The sequence below is a fragment of the Gymnodraco acuticeps genome, unplaced genomic scaffold (assembly GCF_902827175.1).
Source record: "Gymnodraco acuticeps unplaced genomic scaffold, fGymAcu1.1, whole genome shotgun sequence".
Classification (NCBI taxonomy): Eukaryota; Metazoa; Chordata; class Actinopteri; order Perciformes; family Bathydraconidae; genus Gymnodraco; species Gymnodraco acuticeps.
Window position 1 is genome coordinate 4,387,245 of NW_022990940.1, and position 20,540 is coordinate 4,407,784.

General features: G+C 39.5%; 1 protein-coding gene across 1 annotated transcript in view; it reads right to left on the reverse strand.

Annotated features, from left to right (window-relative positions):
• The window catches only part of LOC117558414 (corticotropin-releasing factor receptor 2), a 62,713-nt gene extending 61,989 nt beyond the window's left edge, over positions 1-724 (reverse strand). The window contains exons 1-2 of the mRNA XM_034234607.1: positions 432-724; positions 205-324 (exon numbers count right to left, since the gene is read on the reverse strand). Coding sequence (XP_034090498.1) covers positions 205-324; positions 432-552 — 241 coding nt within the window. The 5' untranslated portion in view covers positions 553-724. The remainder of the gene's footprint in view (positions 1-204; positions 325-431) is intronic.
• Between the last annotated feature and the right edge of the window lie 19,816 nt (positions 725-20,540).

Consider the following 20,540-nt stretch of genomic DNA (forward strand, 5'->3'; position numbering starts at 1 on the left):
GACCAAATTTCACATCCAACATCATACAGTGCATAACACACAGAGTTTGTTTGCTGAGTGTGTTTGCTTATAGGAGCAGACATTGCATTTTTTGATTTGATCCAGCACATATGGGAGGATTTTTAATGCAATATCATGTACGTGCAAAAAAAAAAAAATGGTATCCATATAAATAACTGTTGCCATCACGGATTAATGTCTTACTGGTTGTGTTGTACTTCACCCCGTTGATGTACTCAGGGCAGGGTCTCTCCACAATCCTCCCGGTGCTGCTCCGCGGCCAGCATGTTCCAATCTCATCGGTTGTGGCATTGCAAAAAAAACCTTAGGGGGGAAATAAAGTAGAATAAAAAACGCGGAAGCTTAAATACTTTCCGGTATCCAAGACCTCTGAATAATTGACAAGAAAACGGGAAGAAATTCCATCTTACCATCAGTGCTCAGCAAGGACAATGAAGCGTTCCCCAAAAAAGTGTCTTGGAGAGCATCTACTAAACTACAATTAAGGTCCCCTAGCTCCCCGAATATTATCTGAATAATAGTAGCATCCATGGTGCGATCCGCCGCTTTGGATAATGTTATATGAATTCCAAGTCCGAGGAGAGGCGGACACTTTGCCCAGTGGTGTTCATGGGCTTGTGAAGCGGAGCAACAGTAATGACTAGTATGGGAGCCTATTCACCTGCTGGGAGCCGAGTGCCTGGCCAATCACAGCCACGCAATTTCTCATCCATCCAACGTGCTGCAGCAACCCGGTGAAAGACAGCCGACACACCGGACTGACCGGATCATGAGCTTTGTCACCCGGACCCATCACACATCCAAAATGTCGTGTTCAGTCAAGCGAGAACAGTCCCTCCTATCAGAAAATGAAGTGAGTTGGAGGCAGCCTCTATAGAATAAACATATATGCAGCCCCAGACATGTTGCCTGTGGCTGTACCCTGAACATTTCCTCAAGATAGAGAAATCAATAAATCATGGGCAAAATTGAAATTATGTAAGCCTCTTTCAGTCGTCAAAAACTCAGAAGGGGGGTGACACCCAGCAAAGTATACCTTATTATAAAAGGCCTTGTTTTGTGAGTAAATATAACATAATAAAAAAGGTGTGAAGAACCAATCAGCCCTGTTATACAATATATGCAAGTGCAGTTGCCATTGAATAAGCACTTTAATGAGGACTTTGGTGTGAGCAATCCAACCACAAACTTGTACATTTAACACAGTTTTTAAACATAACCCACAATATTTCTACCCTTAATGCCATAAATTCAGCTTTCTCAAATGTGCATGGGCTAAATTGAACTAAAGTCTGTGGCAGATTAAGTGGCCAGAAAATGCAACTGTGTGATCTGTATTTTATAGAAGAGCAGACTGCAATGCATTCTGGTCAACTGGAGCCGGTCTCACTAACATCTCACTTTACATCTGTGAATTCAGTGACTAGCAGGAATTAGTGTGCCATGTATGCAGCCAAGCAGGGAATAGGGTTGTGGGTGCCAGGGTGGTACAATATATGGAGGCACATATTGTTCATGCTTGATACCAGCGACTGTATCCCATTAACATGTAATTATAGACATTACTATTTATCAAAAACAAAATACTTTCCTGACCTTATAATATACATTTTATTATTGGCCTTACCTAGCATTACAAAGTTTATTTCTCAAAACCACAGTCTATTCTTATCCACAGTGGCATACTGAAAATGTCAAATAATTCATTTCAACTCTCATCCCAGTTTATCTAACATTCAAGGACTCCAGACTGCAAAGGGTTGTCTGGGGATGCTAAATGTAATCTACTGAAGAAACCACAATAATATTTTGTTCACTTACTTCTTCTCAAATCATTTTTAAATATACAATTCATGTCATAGACAAAATCAGATGCAATATTATTGAGCTGCAGGTAATTTGCATATTGTGGTGAATAAAATAGACAGAAAACATGAGAAAATGACTCATGTCTAACAGAATGCCCTCGCCCCCTTATAGAGAGAAAAAAAGGAAAAATAAATAGTCCCTTATATCTCAACTGCACAGGTGGAAATAGGGGCTTAGCAGTGGCGGTTCTAGACCAATTTGACTGGGGGGGCCACTGGGGGGCCAGTTATTTTCTGAGGGGGGCACAATAAATGCAGGATAAAAAAGAGAACTAGACAGTATGAAGTAATTGCGCATAAGAAAACAATGCAATACAGTTATTGGTATTTGTTTCAGTACACTTATTTATTTCAGATAGATCTTAGTTATTACTGTTAGCTTCAGCTTAAGTTATAGTGCAATGTTTGCACTAACACCATATTTATATAAAAATAAAGGCAATGAACAGTTACATCTCTACTTTACATAAGGGTGTCTGCACAATTTCACATTACAGCAACACAATCCTGCGGTTTTTGGCAAACCCAGTACCAGAAAATATATATTAAAAAAAATAAATAAAACACTTTTCATTGTTATGGGGGCCACAGGGGGGTCAGAGGTCAGTGTTGGGGGGGGGCACTGGCCCCCCCTGCCCCCCCTAGAACCGCCCATGGGGCTTAGGAATGTAAATCAATATACTTTTTTGTCAGGAAACAACACTCTGCATGAGGGTCTTATCCCAATTACATAAGCAGAAAGATAAATTCAGTGATTTATTTTTAAAAGTGATCAAGAGTCCAAATGGCAGTGCAGTGGATGCTAGATTGTTGTGGTTTGCATTACTGTTTTGTAGCCAAAGCCAAAATCGGTAAAGCTGATTTTAAAATGTGACAGGCAGGCCTTTGTCAGTGCGTTTTCAAATGATCCAGTATTCAGCCTCTGTGAATAAGGTGTAAAGGTAAGCTGGTTAAGGTTTACAAGTGTTAAAGATTCAACATGCAAGCCAGGGTTTCTGGTGTTAGGGTCAGTCACTTAAAGGGAACCTATCATGCAAAATTCACTTTTGATGTCTTTTATACATAAATATGTGTCCCCGGTGTGTCAGGGAACTCACAAAGTGTCAGAAAACAAAACCCTCTCTCTTTTCCTCCGTACCCACATCTCTAAAAAACGGGGGTACAATGGAGCTGATCCAGATTTGCGTCTGATATGACGTAATATTGGAAATGTGGACCCACGGCGCTATCAGAAACGTTGCTATCAGAAACGTTGCTATCAGAAACAATGCCCAAGTGTTTTGGACGTAATGTGGTCTTTGTTTACATTAGCAAGCATTGCTAACACTCAGAGCTAACCTGTACTGGAGAGAGTCTGTGTAAAAAAGCAGGAAATTAAAAAAAGAACTCACCTTGTGATAAACCCGCAAGAGAAAAAGCATTTGAGCTCCCTACTGTTTCAGAAATAATCCTTGACGTGGTTTGGAACATGATGGCGTTTAATCACGGGAGCATGAGTATCTTGGTAGAATTCTGAGCAGGCACAAGCTCCCCCTCTTCTTTTCTTCAAGCTAAGGACCCAGATCAGCCATTCTCTAACAGGGCTGAAATAGAGGGATAATAGGGATGTCTAAAATGCATGATCTGTTTGGTATTTTGAGCAAAACACATCATAGACATGTTTTTTATATATCTGAGACCCATAATATATGCCTAAAAATGGCATAATAGGAGACCTTTAATACACCCAACCAGCGACCAGCCTCCTCCCTAAGTAGTGTTGTGATATTTAAACAGCACTATGCTATTTCCACCTTTGTTTCGGAGAAGAGAGAGTTATTATTTTCACAACCACAAAAGGTTGGTTGGCCGGGAAAGGTAGACATACATTATTTAAGCATTTGGATAAATAACAGTTCATGTTGTTTTTTGAAATGATGGCAGTCACCTTTGATCGCAGATATATTTTTGGCACACATTCTGGTTTACAACTGTCAGGCAACGCTGAAATACAAACAAAATATTTCAGTGTGACTATGTCACCACACACTGAGTGATGCATTACTTTTTTAATGGAGCAGAGCCTGCTTTCCCTCTTCAGTAACAATTGCTCTAGAACAGGAGTGGGGAACCTCCGGCCCCCGGGCCGTATACGGCCCGCGAGACAATTTGGTACGGCCCTCGAGATAATTTATAAACACACGCAAAAAAGAAAAAAATGTAAGAAATCTAGACCGCAAAATAATTAAACAAGCGAGTACCTGTTTTTCCTGGCCAAGGTTAGGGTCCTTGAACACAACACGAGCCTAACGTGTCATCACGTGGTATATGTCTCGTCTGACAGGGGTGTAGTTCTGACGGAGAGCACCAGAACGCGGCTCCGGCCCTTCAAAAATTGCAGAACCCATAAGGAGCCATACACATGCCGCAGTTTCTGCGTGGCTGTGTCTTTAGTTGAAAGCCAGTGGCGATCTGTTCATCTGTCAATAACTTTGTTGTTATTAGCATCTGGTTAGCTAGCTATGCTAACGAATATAAGAAGCTTTTTCTCCAACCAGTGAGGTAAAGGCACATCTTTATATGATCATTATAGTTATAAAAAAATAAGAGAATAAAGTAAACTACTATATAAAATGCTATATGACACTAAAATAAAAAAAAATAAAAAATACAGTTTAAAAGGGGAGTGATTTGTAAAATATCCATAAAGAAAAATAAATGCTTGCAGTTCTGTTTAATCTGGGTGTTGAGAGATGTATCCATAGATATCTTAATGTTGCTCTCAAAGTGCACCAGATTGATGCTTTTAACTTCAACATTTAAAAAAAAAACCTTCCGGACCCCCCTAGAGGAGGTTAGGTCCCCCTCATTTCCACATGGATATGAAACCAAATACATTTGCACACATCTTGTGTCCATATCTTTCTGTTTTGGTGGTCAAGCCACAACCGTGCACGTGCATGCATACGCGAGTCATGGTAAGATATCTGGATTAAGAGGTTGCTTTTTCTTTGCACAGCATGAAAGAAAGGCCAAATGAATGGGCTGTGATTTTAGTTTTTTAAGCACAGGTCAATCATTTGTACGGCCCTCGGAGGATGTTGAAAAAATTGAAATGGCCCTTGAGAGGAAAAAGGTTCCCCACCCCTGCTCTAGAAGAATGATTGTTAGTGCTCTCCTGATTAGCATTAATGGGTTATTTGTGATTTAAAATGTGAAAACAATTATGGCCAAAATGAAAATGATGAGCACCCTCATTATGTTTTCCCCCAAACAATGCAGAATACAAGTGATGCTCCTCTCTAATGATGAACTGCTGTGATAAATTGAGTGTACATTTAGGGTATGCAGTTTGTCAATCCACTCAAACACCTCCCTGCAATTCTGTTTGATTTAAGAGTTTCAATATGTGTTGATGAATACTAAAACCCTTCTGCGTTAAGTGGTATACAACACAATACATCAATGGGGCAAATGGATAAACACTTGTCAAGCCAGGAAATGTGCAGTTTGTCATTTTTCTTCTCTGAAAGGAGACCTTTACTCAGATGTCCTGAACTGCCCATTTCTGTCTATTTCTGCATAAAAGCACCATAGACTCAAAAAAGCTATATCTGGTGACAAAACAAATTCCCTTTTTTACCATTTGCCTATATATTTTCTTTTAAATGACAGAAGATATAATAGACATACAATTGTAAAAGAAATACCAGTGCATAAAATATAAAAAACTATGGCTCTTAACATTTTAAACCTGTCTAATAAAAAGTGTCTAGACCTATATATGTGCCTCATAACTGAGTCTAATATCGTGGCTGTTTACCTGTTAAATTTGAGACCTGACCTTTACACCAGTGCGATGCTTTCTCTCTGAGGAGCTTCTTCCACATGCAGTATCTCATTTCGTCTCGCTGTGCTTTCCGATCACGTCCTCAGAGATCTGTAACACACCAGTGCAAGGTCCAGCATCTGGATGTTAGAGAACAGAGAACTTAATGAATTCTCCGAACTATACCATTTTCGGTGAAAATAGGATAAAGGAATGTTCTTATAATGGTTTATTCTGTTAGCATTTTCCTTTCATAAAAATAATATTTCTTTAATGTATGTTGTCACACAATATATAGGTACAATTGAGCAGAATACTTCAAACCTCATTCTTCTTCAAAGACAGTTGATAAAAAAGTCAAGCATTATGTTCTCTAAAACAAAAATGAAAAATATTGGGGTGTGGAGGGCCATTAAATATTCTGACCCTCTTTTTGACTTAAAAAAAGTCTTATCCCTTCCCCCAAGTATCTAACAATATCATGGCCAACATAAGAAAGGGTGGCAATACAGCCACACTTACTTTGATAGCTGCTAAATAAACATATAACCGGCCCCAAATGAGTCAAAAAGGAGCAGATGTTTAGGAAAATATTGGGGAAATAATAAAAACATATTAGAAACCGTTCATGGAATCTATCTGAAATTCAAATGTTGCTTACTTTTTAATTTAAGCATAAACAGTATTGTCCAGATAAATGCATACCTTTTGCAAATTACCATACTTGTTTTGAGCTCAACATTGCATGGTCTTATTATTACTACGTAAGGGAACTGTCAATCATTAAAATGAGGAACTACTTCAACAGTGCATTTGTCAAATAATGTGTAATACATCATGTTGGCTGTAGGATTTCAGATGAAGGGAAAGACAGTATTTCCCCCCCGCTGGTTAGCTGACATTACATGACAAATACAGGGTGTTTGCATGCTTTTAGTCTACTCTGTGATGGAGCATATGAGTTGAGATGAGGGACATTTTATCAGGGTTGCATGAACCCAAGATTATGTGAGCCTCAGATGTTGGAGCCTGTGTATCTCAACATCTAAAGGCCTTCAAGCCTAATAAACCCACATAACTAAAGCTAACCACGGGTTGTGTGCTGATTTATAAAGGGTGTTGATTTTATGTGGGATTTATCTGGTGATTCGGAGCCTTAGGGTGTTTGATGACTCAGGTAATATAAGTACTGGCTGCAGATAAGAAGCCTGTTTGTTCTGGCTGGGGATGACTAATCGGATGTACAGTGGACCCAGATTTAACTTGTGATTATTTTTGGTTATCGTTTTTTTCTCGCTGTCGATACAGTTACAAAGCATATGAAGTGCTTGCAATAAAAAGGAACAATCCTGTTTATTTTCTTCTGTTCTGTTCAACACTGGCATGTTGACAGCCCTTTGACAGAAATCCTTTACCCGCTGAGTTGACCTTATGTGAATGAATGTCATTTCTGCAAGTGAGCCTTTTTGCTAAATGAAAAAGGGTTTATCTCTCTACCGTTGGCAAGTGCAGTGCGAAAACGACAACAAATAAACATTTCAGATCATGGGGTATAGTGCAGAGAACAAACACTGCAGAGGCAACAGAAGGGAGAACACAAAGTGTACCTTCAAGTCTCTGAATAATCTACAAAACAAAAAGAATACAAATTAGACCCAACAAAACAAGACCAAAAAAATCCATAATGATAACATATTGTGCAACTATGGAGAGCCAACACAGCATTATACTGAATATGTCAGGATTTGATTTAAATGGGACATATTATGCTCATTTCCAGGTTCATAGCGTTTTAATGTTTAACATCTCATTTTTGTCTTCACAATGTGTGTCTGAATATACGACCCTCTGAAATGTTTCTTTTTAAGGGTCCCTTTGTCTTACTGGGCTGGAAGGCACTCGAGATACACAAATGTAAGTGCACAAGCTCTGAAAAACTGATGATATGAAACTGATATTTCCCTTTAACATGACTCCCCCTACAGTATAGAAGCTTGGCATGTCTGCTGGGTTTAGTTTGAACTAATGTACTCAATGAAATGAGAGCTGCCAAATAAAGATCTTCATACTCAGTTGCACAGGCCTCCAGGTGACTTAATGACATCTTAAAGCTGTGACAGTGCAGCTCAGCAGTCACATACTGAGCCCCTGCTCAGGTGGCACATGTGATAAGCTCTGTTCATTATAGAGATTTCACTTCCAGTAATTTTGGCAGGATGTGAGCAGTTGTGCCGATCTGTTAGTTCCCTGCTGCTGCCAGAAATGACCCACTCTGAGTCATCGTGCCTCAAAATGTCTCCCAGGGGAAAACCTTTGACCTCTCTCTCTAAACAGTGGCATTGCTTCAATAAAGCAGTGGTTAAAATGAATGGCAAGAGTTAAAAAGACCAGCATGACCATTAATTGATGCCCAGGCGGCAGGCGGGCCACAGTACTGTAATTAATATGCTGAACTAAATTAGTAGTTGTCACTCGTATCTTAGAAAACATCCTCCCACATCACACAGCGAACTCCACTTCCCCGCTGAGCCATGACGAATGCAGTGTGTTATCACTGTCCATGCATTGTTAAGGTTGAATGGAAATCCCATACGTCCAAAATTGTTTTGCTGGAGATCATTGCAGTGGGCTGAGCTCAAAGGGAGATGCTGCAAATCCTGCTGTTGCTCTGTAGATAAACATGCAGCTTTGTACAACTGAGGCTGCTTTATGTCTCGCGTAACTAAGCCTGTTTTTCTCACCTGGCCACATTGTGAGTAAGAACATCTTTGCATGCTGATGATTCTGGTTATAGTACATATATCCCTGCTGAAAAGTTATAAAAAGAATATGCAGAACATTTATTTTTTCACCAAGTTGTTCTGGAAAATCAGCCTGCAGTTTTTCACTTATAAGTATGAACAAGAAAAACACATGTTCAAGGGAAGGAAGGTGGTAAGCGTCTGTGGGTACAGGAGGAAGTCTATAATGAGACCGGTCTAACTCTGTGGGTGGAGAGGGAACATTCACTCACTCCCTCCAGCTTTCACCAAAAACATGTACTCCTGAGTTCAGCTCAGGCTTTTACTCTTCATGTCAGTTGTGTTTATTTATGTGCATGGCTGCCCTCAGGATTGTGTTTGTGTATTTGAATGCATTTGTTTCCCATGTGAGGCTAATCCAAGTGGTTGTTTTCACAATGTGGGTCTCAAGTGGAAGATTTGGAATTACTTTTAGTTGTTTGCGTTACTGCCAGGACTCTTGGGACTCCAAAGTGTGAGTTATTACGGGGAAAATAAGAAGAGACTCGTCAGCTAAAGTCTTTGTTTTTTGTAGCCTCTGTCTGAGTGCATGTTTTTTTTTATCTTTGAGTAGGACGGAGAGTATACAACACACCTGAATTGATCTATTTTGCCTGTCACAGTTTTATTCTTGGAATAAACCTGCACATCATTGCTATCTGAGTTGTTAGTGCAGACAATAGAAATTGCCATTTAGTCTGGTGTCGCACAACAGCAGTAGTATGCAGGTATGCTTCACATCAAGTATTCCAAACATGTTTGAAGGAGCATTTGCACAATAACATATGTTTATTTTAGGGCTGTCAAGTTAACGCGTTAATAACGCGTTAACGCAAAAAAAAATTAACGCCACTAATTATTTTAACGCATGTGTATTTTTTTTCCTCGGCCGCCCCGTAGTTTCAGAGCGCATCGAGTTTAAGCGTGTGTTCACACCTAATAGTACGCTCTCTGGTGCGCACCAGACCACAGTTTGTTACATTGTTTCATTTTTCAGAAGGTTCGGTTTGCGTTCACACGGGCAAAACTCAAACGGACTATAAACTTTAAACACAAGTCATGTGCTCGGAAATGCTGTTCAACCATTGGTCAGACATTAAGGGGGTAAAAACGCAAATCCCGGCAATTTCTAGCGGAGACTCCGCCATGGAGCATCGGCACTTTCGGCAGGTTATTCTCATGCTGCTGTTAGTCTGGAGATCAATACACACTAGCGGCCCGCGCATATGATTATATAATCAGACAACGTCCGTTAAAAAACATTATTACATGGCTTTGTTGAATACTCGATTCTGATTGGTCAATTCAAAACACGTGACACGTTTTTAATCCAGAACAGCAGACCGATGTCAAGGATTTATTGACCGTTGTTAAGGACTATCACATCTGCACAAATAAATCCGTTCGATGTAACTGTATACAGTTTGGCTGAAACTAACTGACAAGACAAGAGCGACAAGAAAACAGCGGAGAAGTAACGGGCAGAAACCCTCCTTTTTACGCAGCGGTCCAGACATAGACATCAGACGGCGACACATATTCAGTATGCAGTTACTTTGGCATTAGGGCAGGGATATCTAGATACTTTCCAAGGTTTGACATAATGAATTGTGCTACTTTTAAAGCAAGCAACGATGTTTTCAAATCTGTAACCAAAAAGCTCCTCAAAAATGCTATCGAAGCAGTTCCTGCCGTTGCTACGTTAGTTCAAACAGTAACAACGGACTATTTTTCTTAGCGGATGCATGTCAATTTAAATTATACAACTATTTTTTAAATCAATAAAATCATTTTCTAAATCCACAAAAGCATTTCAATTAATATTGGGAGTCATGTCGTTACTTTGTTGAGAATGTGGCCATGTAATAAGTGTTACATGAGACGTTCTGCAGAGGAGGGGCGTTTCACCGACGACAGGTGTTCTTACTTTTATGTAGCTGACGGAGAATTGTTACTTTACACGACACTGTTCAACACTTAATTCTGCTTTACTCTTTAACTAAACAACCGCGGATGTCTTGAAAGACTCTTTCGCTAAAGATTTTTGAAGATATCCGCGTTCTTGTGACACGTAAATACTGCGCTTCCTATGTTTTGGTGCGGACTCCGTTCACACCAGCAATGAACCGCTCCAGAGTTCGCAAGCAAGCGCTCCGAGACCACCTATTTTAGCGGAGCAGAGTCCGGTTGTTTAGTTCACTTAAGAGGTCTCGGACTGCGTTCACACCGACCCAAATGAACCGCACCAAGCGGCTAAACGCACCAGGGTTCGATTCAACCGGACTATACAAGGCAGGTGTGAACGCACCCTTAAATACCATCTACAAGCTGATAATGACAGCCCCGCTCCTGCCGCCTGCTTGTGGCAGACCACACTTCCACGCTCACCGGCAGGCACCGACTGGCTGTTGGGAGGACCGGGAGGGTGTGTGTATGTGTGGCCCGAGCGAGAGAGAGACCTTACGTGCATTGTTGTTGTTAGCATCTGATGCTAGCTAGCTGCGCTAACGGATATGGAGCTGTTTAAATTAAAACAGAGGAGCGACATTTCGCCACAACTGCGCCGAGCACTTGACTTTATGCAGGAAGCCAGACAGTGGGACATTATACGAAAAGTCAGCACACTCAGCACGGATAGTGCGCAACATGATTGCAGCGTCCAGGCAGCTCCCGTTCGAGCATATGCCTTGAGTTGCACATAGCTCCAACGATCCATCACACACACACTCACACACGCACGCGCGCACATACACACACCATTTGTATTGTATTATTGTATGAGAGAGGTTCCAGGTTGAATTGAGGCGAATATTTGTAATGTTCAGAGGTTGTTGTGTTTAATATTCATGAGAATATTTGTCATTATTCAAATGATAATAAACATGAGCATAAAGCATATTTGTCCACTCATATGTTGATAAGAGTATTAAAAACTTGAAAAATATTCCTCTAAGGTACATTTAGAACAGATAAAAAATGTGCGATTAATTTGCGATTAATTGCGATTAACTATGGACAATCATGCGATTAAACGCGATTAAATATTTTAATCGACTGACAGCCCTAGTTTATTTGTTTAAATCAAACAAGAAATTGTATTTATATTCTGTGTTTATGTGAGAGCAATGTTTGGGATGTTAGCACTGTATCAAATAAAGCAGCTTTGAACACCTTTCAAAGGCACAGTGCTAATAAGCATGCTTTCACTACATGTGGTTTGAAAAGAAAGCTGAGCAAGTCAAGGACACCAAAAATATTCAAATCAGGAGAAATTGAACAAGTTACCATGGATGTTTTTAAATGTTGTTGCATATGTCAAGTATTTTACATTCAAAACACTTGACGTTTACCTTTTAGGGTGCTAGTCACACTTTTAGCTTTGAAGTCATGTCTCTTGGGAGTCTGGAAGTGGTTGAAGAGCAAAACAATTGACAGGCTGAGGATCTCTCTTGAAGCAACGGACAGCTAGTTCGGATGAAACCAGTCATAATATCACACCACCTCTGAGGTATTTGAATCCTTTTGAGGTAAACTAAATCTAAATATTATGTGCATAATTATTAAATGCTTTTTGGTATTCTGCTTTTGATTGTTCTGCTTGGCTTCTATGCTACACTCTGCATGTGTAGTTTTGAGTGACTGTCATTAAATCAAAGCCCATAAATGGACTATGTTATTAGGTTTGTTTCAATTATGTTGGGTTCAGTCATCAATTGAACTGGGAAAATATTTAAATATTCAACATTTCAAGCAAATGTAAATCGTGAATTAAAAACAATCTGAATATAGCAGGCTATAAAAAAAACATCATCAAACAAATGATGCATTAATGTGTTTATCACAGCTAAAGGTGGAGCCACTTTTAATTTCTTAAAGTGCTCCTATCATGCTATTTTAAGGCATATATTATGGGTCTCAGATATATACAAATATATAAAAACATGTCCATGATGTGTTTTGCTCAAAATTCAAACCGATCATGCATTTTAGATATCCCTCATATCCCTATAGAGTGCCACAGTGACGCATCCTAAAACCCGGAAGTAAGCTTCTTCCGGTTCCTTCGACAAAAAAGCAATGCAATTTCTCCATAGGATTTTGGAAAATAGCTGGAAATAAGGTCTGTGGTTGACACAGAGAGACGGATCACCTTTTGTTCAGTCGGATAATCTCCACATGTCGAACCTACTTTTATCATTTTTGAATCATAAATCTAATCGACAGATTTATGATCGATAGATGTATGATTCGAAAATTATAAAAGTAGCGTAGACATGTGGAGATTATCCGACTGAACAAAACGTGATCCGTCTCTTAAATGTGTGTCAACCACAGACCTTATTTAGAGCTATTTTCCAAAATCCTATGGAGAAATTGCATTGCTTTTTTGTCGAAGGAACCGGAAGAAGCTTACTTCCGGGTTTTAGGATGCGTCACTGTGGCACTCTATTCCAGCCCTGTTTAGAGAAACGCGGATTGTGGGTCCTTAGCTTGAAAAAAAAAAAAAAAGAGGAGGCGGAGCTAATGCCTGATCAGAATTCTACCGGAGATAAAGTTAAATTCTGCTGTGATAAAACGCCATCCTGTTCTAAACCACATCAAGCATTATTTCTGAAACAGTATGGAGCTCAAATGCTTTTTCTCTTGCAGGTTTATCACAAGGTGAGTTCTTTTTTTATTTCCTGCTTTTTAAACACATACGCTCTCTACAGTGTTAGTGAGGCTTGCTAATGTAAACACAGATCATATTACGTCCAAAACACGTCAGGCATTGTTTCTGATAGCAACTTTCTGTGGGTCCGCCGCCGATTTGACGTCATATCGGCAGCAAATCTGTATCCGCTCGTTGTACCTCCGTTTTTGAAAGATTTGGGTACGGAGGAAAAGAGAAAGGGTTTTATTTTCTGACGCTGCGTGAGTTCCCCGACACACCGGGGACATAGTATTAAGACATCAAAAAGTGCATTTTGCATGATAGGTCGCCTTTAATATACTGCTGGATATCTTAACCTATCGAAGTTAAATATTAGTTTATTTACAATTTGTTCTAGCCATTAAGCTGAACCTTTAATCTAACTAGTAACTCATTGTGTCAAATAAATGTGGTGGAGGAAAAAGTACAATAATGACTTCCAAATATTAGTCGAGGATAAATAGGCCTATAAAGTAGCATAACATTAAAATACTCTTTTAAAGTACAAGTATCCACTAATCGTATTCAAGCACAATACTTGAGAAAAAATACTTCACTGCATTCAAAAAAAGAATAATTGCGGTATCAATAGGCTACGTAATATTAACTTGGCTCCCAATGAATGTGTCCCTTGTCACTGTGGTGCAGCTGACCGTCTCCCGGTGTGGTTTATGACCAACCCAGTCTCACGGCATTTCTTGTTATAGTCACGACATTTAATCTATTGATTCGTGTTCGCCAACACGATTATCCCCTTTTTTTTGTGTCACACAGAACGATTTTAAAAGCAATGTATTTCTATCAATAATACAGCTTCCGGCTTCCCGAGACACGTGGAGGAGACACAAACAATTCTTCTAATTGAAATGCATTACTTTGAAAATCGTGCTTTCGGACACGAAAGAAACGTGTGCATAAACACCATATCCCAACGTGCATTTGCGGCTAAAACATCCAATCACCGCTGAGGATTTTCGAAAAGTCCTAAATCTGTCTCGGGTATTGTTTAGGACTTTATTTTGAAATTCAGTTCCTGATGGACGTAAAAAAAGCCAGAGATTATGGAATCAAACCAATAAATAAAAACAAGGAGTAAATAACAGTGTGTTATTTAGAAAAGACTAACAAATTAGAAGGAAAAAAGGATTTAAAAAATACAGATTTCAGTATTCTGAGGCTCTGAGCCCCATTTATTTTCCTCACAGATGACAAAAAAAGTCCGAAATTATATGATTTAAAATAAAAGCAATAATCGTGGCTTGATATTGAGTAAGAACATGTTTTTATGAACCCCACAGCTTCCGGTCTTCCAGGACCCGACCGGACAAAAAGACGTGTTGCAGGCACGAAACACATTATCAATAGAAATACATTGCTTTTAAAATCGTTCTGTGTGACACGAAAAAAAGGGGGAAATCGTGTTGGTGAACACGAATCAATAGATTAAATGTCGTGACTATAACACAAAATACCGTGAGACTGGGTTGTTATGACGCAGGTTTTAATATCAGCGCCCGCCTTTAATCCAATAGTAGGCTATGTCCTTTTATCAGAAAAGTGCCAGGTCTCCGGAAACCAGGGGTGGCACAATTTACGATCTGTTCAAATCAGTGTCCGTAAATTGTTGAGTTTAAGACAAAAGATACACGAACCTGTCACGCGCATTCAATTGGTGTTCGACGCTAATCAGTAGTGATTGCCGAGGCTTCGGAGCGTGTGTCGAGTAATCCCTGAAGCTTTTTGTGAAGCTTGTATCGAGGCTTGTATCGTTTTGGGCCAGTGACGTCATCGATGACACGTGGTATGTCGATACCACGTGACTGCTTCAGGAAGCGATTCAGATCGGTTGAACCGTTGACACAGTGCTCATATTACCCATGCCATGGATGTATAATAAGAACCATATTACCCTTCCTGTACCCGGGCCTGGTGACACGATGACCCTCACTTATATAGAGGTCGGAACATGTCATAAGTATAAATAGATAGGCTACAAGCATAAATAAATGTAGGAATAAAAACATGAATAAATACAGGAATAAATATGGTCCAGTGTTGTCAGGGAGATTCAGTGTGTGTGCTGTGGCTCAGCTGGAAAGCAGTTGACTCATAACCGCAGGGTCCCTGGTTCAACAACTGGTCAATACAGTATGTATTTTTTGTTGTTTATAAAAGCTACAGCTAAATGAGATAATGTAGTTAATAAATGTATTCTTTGATATGGTTTAGCCTTTCTCAGGCTACAACATGGTTAAGTTTATGAATATTATTAAGGAATACAAATCCCTCTTTGCAATGTTTACCAGCCTGCTTAGGCTTTTCAATCACAATCATTCAACTGGAATAAAAACAATATTGTTAACATGAACATATGATGTAATGTTGGTTGTTTAGAGTTATTCTAAGGCGTTACTCATTGGGAACTCGGTATGAGATAGAGCACACTGTTGAGATGTCCAATCTGCCTGTTTTACACACTTTGACCAACAGGGGATTTGTTTTCAAATGAAGCCCATGATGAAACCTCATGAGATGAACCCTTTTGCGAACCAATTGGCTGGAAAGCTTCAAAGCTCCATAAGGCTTCATCTCGCCATCACTACTAACCAGGAAGTAGCAATAAGATCCCATGCATGAAGAGCTGCCCATGACTGTGCCTGTGTATTTGTGTCTTGCTAATTAATTAGGGGAATTCAATTATTAATTTCAATCACACCTGCCTACTCACCTGTTGTTTAGTAACATGTATGAACCAAAACAATATGTGTACAGGTTTTCTATATAATTGAAAGCTATAGTTTGTTAAAGTTTTTGTATTCTACATACCATTTTCAAAAGATTCAAAGGCTTTATTTTCGTATGCACAGTAGCTACAGTGTAGAAATGGCAATGCAAATTGTAAGTCTCAAGCTCCTCCAACATTGCAACATAGTTATATAGGACAAAACAATAAAACATTGACATATTGCAAGAAGAAACAGAGTAGAATACTTTAGAATAAAAAAATGTTTTACGTTGCAGGACCAATGTGCAAACCATGCAAAGGTAATTCAGATAGAAACATTTAACATGTGATGCCTGCATGTCATGCTCTAATACTTATTTTAAATGGTCTATCTGACTTCACTTCCTCACCATTCTTTCGAAAACTGCACCACAACATTGCTAAAGTGAGTGTGTTTTGTTTCAGGGTTAATTTGATTGGCCTCAGTTGGACTTTCGTCCTTGTGGATTCAACAAGACGGAATTGTCACCTCTTTGTTGATGCTTTCTGCAACCTCAAGAAAGCATTTCATAAGAAGAAGACTGAAATAGCAACACTGTCCTGAGATGTATTTACCCTGAAGGGAAAACAAAGTTAATTTTGTTCATGGAGTTATGATTCAAATGAAGTTTAAAAAGCATTGCTGGTGGCACAAATTAAGCTGTGTCTCAAGTACAGAGTGATACTCAATGCTTTCCAATTTCATAGTGATCACCAATTTTGTGCTATTTCATAGACTTCTCAATTCGTTCTCGCAGACGAGGCGTAGTGTGCTGCGAAGAAATTAATCCCAATATAAAGGTATGTAACTCAGTAAACAACAACTCCCAGGCTGGAGAGGATACTGTTATGTTGAGAAATGGTCATAGTGTATAATAAGAAAAGTGCCACTCTGTGAGGCTGCTTGTGTGAGCTGGCATGCCAGACACTGCATCTACTTACTGAGGATGAAGAAATATGTTCATCCCAGCCACTTTATTTCCCAGAGGCTGATTCATTCCATGCGCTTCATCATATTATAGCTTGCTTGACTGGGGATCCCTCAGAGCCATTGTGAAACAGCCTGACACTGCCTTAGATTAACCTTGTGTGAAATGGTATTAGTTCTCAGGCTTTTCGAGGCAAAGTACTGTGTGCATCTGAGGTGTTACAGGACATGTCTGTTTAAGACAATTATCCTGTATTCTCAGTGTAATAGCAACGACACATATTATTACAGATTTAAGATTCAGCTCAGCAGTAATGATGCCACATTCTGCCTCCTGGTTTGTGAAACTGAGAAGATTAAGCTGCACCATAATGCTGTCAGAGCTCAAACCTTTGGAGACTTCAGACATCTGCTGCTCCTCATCCCTCAGTTTGAGGTGAAATTATATGATCATGTCATTTTATTAGAGCTAAACTCTGTATGGAAACCTTGGCCATGTGGTGTCCCCAGGTGAGAGGGAAAGCATTGCAATGAAGAAATATAAGCATGTGTTCATACCGGAGAATCTTTCCAAACAGCATCAGTAACAGAAATAAATATGAGGATATGAACTAAATGCCATATGTTGAGCTGACAGCTCTGGTTTGCCAGACACCCAGTATAAGTGCTATATTTAATTACTTGATAATTAGAGATTTCCACTCTTGTGTTTGTCCTTGTCAGAGGTCTTTTTTCATCACAGTGCTTTGCTCTGGAGGAATATTTGCACAGATGACTATATACGCTTCATCAGTGTTGAGTGAATGTTAAAACTCAGCTACCGGGAGGATTAGACAACTCTTAGTGTGTATTTCTTCCCTGGGAGGCAGTAGCTAAATCTGTCGGAATAAATGCCAGTTCACCTCCTGGGCACTGCCAAGGTGCTTTTGAGCAAATCCCCAGACCCCACAATAACAGTGTAACAGCAGCCCAATTCCACTAATTGTTCAAAAGCATTGTCTAAATGTCACTGTGTGCTGTGTACATGTGTGACGATAAAGAAGAGTTTTACAATTCTCCATTTCCATTTCATTACATAAACCTTTTTTTTATTTGTAATTGCTAAAAAGTCAAAATAATCTGAAACACCGGAGCAGATTATGAAAAATAAATCCATATTAATATATTGCAACTATTACTTTATAAATAAGCTATGCAACATCATCATTTCCTATAACATATAAGCTTATATGTCGAATGTGCAAGCAAACACTTTTCTGCTTAGAGAACCAACAGACACGGTGGAGCTTTGCAAAGGCTTGAGATGTTGGAAAATGTCTTCAAAACTTTTGTTAAACGTCAAGGATTTTGGGTGGCTTTGAATGCAAATAGGAGCATTGTCTGTATTAAAACTCCACAAATTAACCTTGAATGGGCATCTTTAACAGAACCCATTGATTAATGAACTTAACTTTGTAAATGTGTTTCCTACTTGTCCCCTTGTACCTTTGTGTGTTTGATATGGATACCTCATAAATGAAAAATGTACAATGTAATTGGCAGGTTATCATTTTAAAACTGTCATTTTTGCTTTAGTTGGGTAAACCAATAATTGGTGCTGCCTGACTAACCAGCATGGTATTATCATTACAAAAGTAAACATAAATGTACATAAGTACATACACAAGTAGCATAAGTACATACACAAGTAGCAGTCATATTTAGCATCATCGTCTGGATTTCTGACTTGATGGGGCTGAGGTTCTCATCTAAATCCTGGATAATAGAGGTGATACCTTTGCCACAAGCTGTCACATGATCGGCAAAGCAATTATGTCTTCTCCAAACCTTTGACCAGATGTCATTATCTAGGCGATTTCTACCTCCCCTTGTCTCCAGATTCAAAATATGCAGGCCAGGGTGTTGGAATAGGATTTCTGATAGAAGCTCTTCTCTGTGTGGAAGAAATGTTAAAAACATAGCTCTGCCATCTGAGAAGAGTTTAAGATGTCATTGTTGCTCACTATTTTATTAATCACCAGAACTATGACATCTGATTTGATGTGCTTGCATGTGATTTGCATTGTTCTCAGTTAACATATTCCCCCTTAAGTGCTATTGTTCTTATTTTATTCGTGTTGCTCAGTGTTCAATTTCAGGAGCATTCTTTAGATTGCTGAGCACTATAATAAGTAAGCAGGAAAAGTATTTAATCAATATGTATTTATTAGGGCTGTCAAACGATTACAATTTTTAATCAGATTAATCACAGCTTAAAAATTAATTAATCATGATTAATCACCATTCGAACTATGTCCAAAATATGCCATTTATTTATGTATATTGTTGTGGGAATGGAAAGATAAATGAAAGAAGGCAGATATACCCATTTAACATACAGTATCTATGTTTATTATAACATTTTTCTGTGTGTCAAAATGAAAGACAGCCCACACACCTATCAATCATCAAACCGTGGGGTCTTAATTCATTACGTGTTGATTTCCATCAACGGGGGAGTACTTCAGGAAAGTCGACGGGGGGGACGGGGGGGGGGGGGGGGGGGGGGGGGGGGGGGGGGGGGGCTAGTGGAGTACTTCGTGACCACAGAGTGTGAACGTTGTGATCAGCTGTTTTAGCGCAGTTCTCCAGTGAAGGGGGGGGAGTCTCCCTCCGCAGCTGGTTGGCGTAGTTTTGGCACAATTCCGTTGTACAGACCGACGTTAACAGCAGCCCTGTCTGTGCACACGGAGACCGACTCTTTCGTCTGGTGATCTGACCGCCTTCTGGAAAAGCTTCACAAGTACGTCGGTACGCAAATGCGCTTTGTGACACAAGTGACGGTACGCATTTCAGATTACGCACATAACCTGCGTACCAGTTATGTGTTACCTGTACTACAGCAAATGTATGGAGAGGCGAAGTCCCTCCCCTTCCGAAAGCCTCCATGGGACCCCGGAAGCGGAAAATTATACATTGAAGTCAATGGAGAGAGAAAGGTTATCTTTTGATCCCGTTTGAATTGTGCCACGAATGACACATATGATGTTTGTCAATTTAAAAGAACATTTTGCAAGTCAAAAAAATAAAAATGTGTCGTAAAACTGTGAAGTTACACATTTTTTTGTGTGAAACCGCTCAGTGAACTACAGGTCTCTGGTCTCGCACAATACGCGTCACCAACATAAAGATGGCCGTCCGTTAGCACATTTCACCACATTCTTTCAGAATGAGAATAACATTATTTTACGAGGTGAAAATCACTACAAGTCTGGGCACATTGAGAGCCAGCATGCGGGACCGGCTTTACAAGGTTTCGGTGAGTAATATGAGTGCAATGTTTAACGTTAATGTCAGCTAGCTAACATTAGCTAACAAGGTACACTAACGTGTTTTGTTTTAGCAACTAGTTTTCTCCTTAAGAACTTCGTGGTCTCTGTGTGCTGTGGATAACATTAGTGTTCACAAGAACAAGGTACACTCCCGTGTTTTATTGTAGTTGCTCTTCAGATTGAAGCGGCCAGTTTTATATCGACTATACTGTATGTGTGATCTCCTTTTTCTCGTTGTGTCATTTGAGTTTATTTGCTGTGTGTAGATTCAAGGATTTTGGTTATCTAGGCACAGCTGTGTGTGACTCCCTCTGGTACACCGGTATGTGTTTTCCTAATGTAGAGAGCATTGATTAATTAATAAACT